This window comes from Hibiscus syriacus, unplaced genomic scaffold, assembly GCF_006381635.1.
Source record: "Hibiscus syriacus cultivar Baekdansim isolate YM2019G1 unplaced genomic scaffold, ASM638163v2 tig00111403_pilon, whole genome shotgun sequence".
NCBI classification, from domain to species: domain Eukaryota; kingdom Viridiplantae; phylum Streptophyta; class Magnoliopsida; order Malvales; family Malvaceae; genus Hibiscus; species Hibiscus syriacus.
The window spans coordinates 1,174,945-1,180,710 of NW_024063083.1; the positions used below are offsets into that span (position 1 = coordinate 1,174,945).

General features: G+C 35.6%; 1 protein-coding gene across 1 annotated transcript; it reads left to right on the forward strand.

Moving 5' to 3' along the window:
* The first annotated feature begins 889 nt into the window (after nucleotides 1-889).
* On the forward strand, nucleotides 890-4,095 carry LOC120162609 (cationic amino acid transporter 6, chloroplastic-like). Its single transcript, XM_039172717.1, has 5 exons — nucleotides 890-1,335; nucleotides 1,411-1,633; nucleotides 2,195-2,525; nucleotides 2,602-2,830; nucleotides 3,497-4,095. The coding sequence occupies exons 1-5, from the start codon at nucleotides 948-950 to the stop codon at nucleotides 4,045-4,047; spliced, it is 1,722 nt and encodes a 573-aa protein (XP_039028648.1). The 5' UTR covers nucleotides 890-947; the 3' UTR covers nucleotides 4,048-4,095.
* The last annotated feature ends 1,671 nt before the right edge of the window (nucleotides 4,096-5,766 follow it).

Here is a 5,766-nt window from a genome sequence, read left to right on the forward strand (position 1 = left end):
AAGTGAGTATATAATAATCAAGGCAGGAAAAGCTAATCCAAATAACCAGAATCAATAGACATGAGCATGCATCCTATTTTGACTTAACTTTTTCAAATCGGCTAGGAATGAACTTTATTTAGGGGTTGTTTGTTTACTTCAGAATGATTAAGCGTTGAATGATTCAAATGCTGAATAATTCAGAGGCTCTGAATATGACATGTTGTTTGATAACTGGCTCTGAATGATTCAGAATGTACTTCTGTGCTGAATCATTCAACACTATTTTATGAATCAGTCAGCACTGAATCATTCAGAAGTGCAAACAAACGCGCTGAATGCTGAACACTGAATGATTCCAGATACAAACAAACAACCCTTAATTTATTTAAATCTGGAACTAGATGTTTGTCGGAATAGAGTTCAAGAAGAAGATTGGTTATAATATTTTATAAATTAAATATATATATATATATATATATATATAAACTTAACCGGATACTCGGGTAATTGGATACCTGAAAAAATCAATTTTTGTGACTCGGGCCCGACCCGAAAAGTGTCGGGTCGGGTACCCGATCGGCCTGGTATTTTTTAGAAAATTATTCGATTTTTTTAGATCCGGGTCGACAGGTCGGGTCAACCGGGTCGGATATTTTTGCACACCACTAGTCTTGGGTCTATAAAAAAACTAAAGGGGTAGATTTGTAGATTCAAAATAAACTCAAGGACAAGATGGTATTTTCAATAAAGCTAAAGGATGGCCAATTTGGTTCTTTCTCCATCAATCATATACTTTACAAAGAAAAAGGGAATCTAGCAAATAGTCAATATATCGTTATGCTCTCTCTCTCTCTCTCTCTCTCTCTCTCTCTCTCTCTCTCTCTCTCTCTGTTAAATGCATATTTAAACCCTGACCTCAAGCTTGTCATTTGAAGGCCACAAAGGCACTGAGTTCCTTCACAAACATGGCAAGCGTTGAATCCACACACACCAAACTTTTCATCTCCAACTATCTTCAATCTCTTTCCCAAACCCCTCATAGGCTCAGAAAGAGAATGCTTGCAACATGGACCCCAGACCAAGAGCTTAACCAAGTCAGGCTAAGGTCTGGTGCTGATATGAAGAGGAAACTTAGGTGGTTTGATTTAGTAGCTCTCGGCATAGGTGGAATGCTTGGTGTTGGTGTTTTCGTCACCACTGGCCCCGTTGCCCGCAAAACCTCCGGTCCTTCCGTCTTCATTTCTTATATCATTGCTGGAATATCAGCACTTCTCTCTTCTTTGTGTTACACTGAATTCTCAGTCCAGATTCCTGTTGCCGGCGGTGCCTTCAGTTACCTCAGAGTCACTTTTGGTATATTATTTACGTTAACTATGATTTCTGTGTAGACTTATTCATTTACCATTCTTGGTTTTGGAAATGGTGTAGGAGAATTTGTGGGGTATTTTGCTGGAGCAAACATACTTATGGAGTATGTATTATCAAACGCAGCAGTGGCAAGAAGTTTCACAGAGTATTTATGCTCAGCCTTTGGAGTAAGTGATCCAAATTCCTGGAGAGTGGAAGTTCATGGACTGGTTGAAGGCTATAACAAGTTGGATTTCATTGCTGTTGCTCTTGTTCTTCTTCTTACTCTCTCTCTATGCCATAGGTCTGATTTCCTACTTCAAAATTTTTCTTTTTTATGTTGTTTGCTACTAATTCTACTAATCATCTTACGGTAGCCAAGTGTTTTGCAGCCATATATTTCTTTAACAATATAGTGAGTGAGTTAAGTGGAGCATTTATTTTAGTTGCTTGTCCACTAGTGGGCCCAAAATTCTTGGAAGATATCTATATTTCAAGCGTCTTTCCAAAGACGTTATGTAGTCTGTGTCTTCCTAATGACAATGTAACAAATATTTTATCTTAACAAATAATTTCTCCAACACCATCAATGAGCGAATTTTTTTCCACCACATTATCTAAGGAATTTTGCCACATATTAGTGGCTTGGATAATTGGGGTTTGGTTGCTGGAAAGGAAACTATTAGTGTCCTTGGATCTATGTTCATTACAAGTTTTCTAATGTTATCATTGATGCTTTTAGTTCTATTATCCTCTTTTCACTATTTTTTTTATATTGGTGAGTTGCAGACAAAGAAAAACAATAGTTGATTGTATTTTTCAATGGATTTTGAAAGTGATAGATATTCTTTTTTTGGGATTTCAGTACAAAGGAAAGCTCAATCTTGAACCTTATTATGACAATCTTCCATGTTATTTTATTCGGATTCATCTTAATTGTGGGGTTCTGCAATGGGAGAGTGGAAAATTTGGTGAAACCAGGAGGGATAGCTCCTAATGGTATTAAAGGCGTGCTTGATGGAGCAGCCATAGTTTACTTCAGCTACATAGGCTATGACTCAGTTTCAACCATGGCTGAAGAGATCCAAAACCCACCCGTAAGCCTTCCGGTGGGCATAGTGGGGTCAGTTGTCATTGTTTCAGCACTTTACTGTCTCATGGCCTTGGCTCTATGTATGATGGTTCCTTACAATCAGGTCAATCATCTTAATTCAATAAACAAATTACCTCTTTAGAAGAGCAAACTTGATGTTTATGGCATTGTGTGGTTAGATAGGTGAAAAGGCATCATATTCGATGGCATTCCAAAACATTGGGTGGAAGTGGGCGGGGAATGTTGTAGGGGCCGGAGCAAGCATGGGGATTGTTGCTTCTCTCTTGGTTGCCATGTTAGGCCAAGCCAGGTACCTGTGTGTTATAGGAAGGGCAAGGCTAGTGCCTTTTTGGCTATCTAATGTGCATCCATCAAGAGGCACCCCATTCAATGCCACACTCTTTTTGGGTATGTTTATCTCCATTTTCCCTATTTCTTTTAACTCTTTCTTCACCAACAACAACTCACACTTCACAATCACACTACTAATGGGAATTTCTTTCCTTTTTCTTATCTTCAAAGGAAGGGTGGGTGTGGGATTTGGTGAGAGTAGTTAGGTGATTCCTAAAATTTAACCACCAAAATTTTTATTAATTTATATTTTTTTATTATTCTACCTTGGTTGAGCATAAAAGAGGCACTTATAATTTGTATTTTAAAATTATATTTAGTGCGAATCTTTATATATATCATCATCAGTTCATGATCAACAAGAAGTATATACGGAAATGAAATCATAATTGGACAATGAGAAGAGTTAAATCATCTAACTTCAAAGTTAATGGAAATCTAAAACCTTGGAACAAAGTTTAATTATCATTAGACAAAAGAAAATGGAGGCACGAGCAGTGGGGGATGTAGGTGTTGTTTAGGGTGGACACTGAAATCCGATTTTTTATTAATTGTCTATTTCGTCCATCATAAAATTTTATTTGTGTTCAGTCCATACAAAAATTTATATTATTGATATAATCCGTTGCGTAGTGAGAAAGGAAAACTAGTAATAAAATTCACACTTTGTATTATGTGTGATTTAAGAAGCAAAGAGAATTAATCCATGTCCAATTGATGTAGGGCTTTGCACGGCATCAATAGCACTGTTCACAGACCTGGAAATAGTGATGGGCATGATCTCAATCGGCACACTGTTGGTGTTCTACATGGTGGCCAACGCTACGATCTACCGAAGATATGTGATAAAAACCCAAAACCCACCTTTCAAAACACTCTCTTTCCTCTTCCTCCTCACATTAACCGCCATAGGCTTCTCCATGTCATGGAAACTAAAACAACAATGGTGGGGTTTGCCTCTATTCGGTGGCCTCATGGTCACCATGACGGCCTTGTTCCAGTACAGGGTCCCTTGCGTAGGTCAGACAGGTGAGTGGTCGGTGCCGTTCATGCCTTGGCCGGCGGCGGTTTCCGTTTTCCTGAATGTCTTCCTTATGACAACACTGAAGAAGCTGTCGTTCCAAAGGTTTGGTGTGTGGGCGTGTTTGATAACAGTGTTCTACGTGTTGTATGGAGTTCACTCCACTTTTGAAGCTGAAGTGATGGAGAAGGAATTGGGTGTTAATGGAGTGCCAAACCCACCATCCATACAATTAACTAAGCTAGATGCTTGAGAATTCAAGTTCAAATGAAAACTCAAGCAACCTCCCATTGTATATTTAATCACTTTAAACAAAGTCCGAAGTCTGCATATCTTATGCTCCAAAGAAATCATATGAGTAGGAAATATAATACTTAAAATCATGAATTTGAATCAACCCATCAAATCACATAGTGGTAAAAGAAAACATAGTTCTCTATAAAAAAATTTAGATTTGAATAATTACATCTAAAATGTACACTATCAACTAATTAAGAAAGTTCTTAACAGATCCTTGTTATTTGAAATAGTGTAAAAAAGAAATACTTGGATCATTGTTATTTGAAATAACCTAGAATTTTGAAAACCTTCATTTCAACCCCTAAACCCACGCCGACCGCCACCCTTTTCCATTGACGAAGCTCCACCTGACCTCACCTTCCCCCGGCAACCAAAACCCCTATGAAATCGTCACTGACCAACAGTCGATCGACGGCGAATCGACATTTTATACCTCGCGAACCATAGGATGAAAATCGCAATCCCAAGCGATTTCGAAGGCCAATGGACGACAACTGCGTCGACTTATAATTAGGATGATGATAAGGACTACGTCGGCGGCGGTAGTTGTGATCGGAAAGGGTGGCGGCGGCGGGTTAATGTTAGGATTTTGAGGCTTTTTGTAATTTAAAAGAAATAAGGGTTTTTTTATATAAATATTATAATTTTTTTAATTTTTTAAAAAGATGAATTTCAAAATTACAAGATTATGACACGTGTCACTTAAAGGAGAAAACTAACAGTTGACTCATTTTGAGTAATGGAATGAAACGTTAGACATCAAACTGAAACGAAATAAATGTTTGGTACTAAATTAGAAAAGCGGACATAAATTGGGTACTTTTTGTATATTTAAGCCATATTTTTAAATATGTTATTGAATTGTGATTTATTTGAAAAAGAGTTAAAGACTAAAGAGGGGTATTTTTATTACGTCTTTATCTCCCTAAAGTAAACGACTCTTGTCATTTACTAGCCTCATCTAAAAATGGATAACATTGTCGGCTAATAAAATACTTTTTCGTATATAAAATAAAGGTTATTTATAACCATAGAATACTTCCAAAAGCTTGAAAAAGGGAAGGACGGGATCGATCTATCCGATTGTGATATGGTTAATAAAATTCGATTTGATTTGATTAATTTTATATTTGATTTGATTAATTTTATATTTAATTTGATTAAAAATACTTAACTTGAATTAGTTTTGAGTTGTAAAATTTAACTCGAATAATTTAAATTTTTTAATAATTAATGTATTGATTTTTAAATTTGAGTCTAGCCTCTCGACTTTATATATATATATATATATATATATATATATGAAAAAATATGAAAGAAATATATGTATATGTATATGATTATGAAAAGTCATTTAAATTGAAATCAAATAATGTCATAATATTATACATATTTATAATAATTAAACAAAAACTAAAAAAAATTAATTTGACTCGAAAAAATTTCAAGACAACTTCAAATTAAAAAATAAGACTCGTCAACTCAAATTACTCGAAATTTTTTGACTCGACTCAACTCGTCGAACGCTCATCCCTAATGGACAATGCCTTGACAATTTTAGTTTTTATTTTATTTTACAAAATAAAATGAAGGGTAAACTATCAATTGTCACTAATCATTAAGTAAATTTTCGTTTTCCCTATTGAAGTTTTAAAGTAATAAATTGGTCATT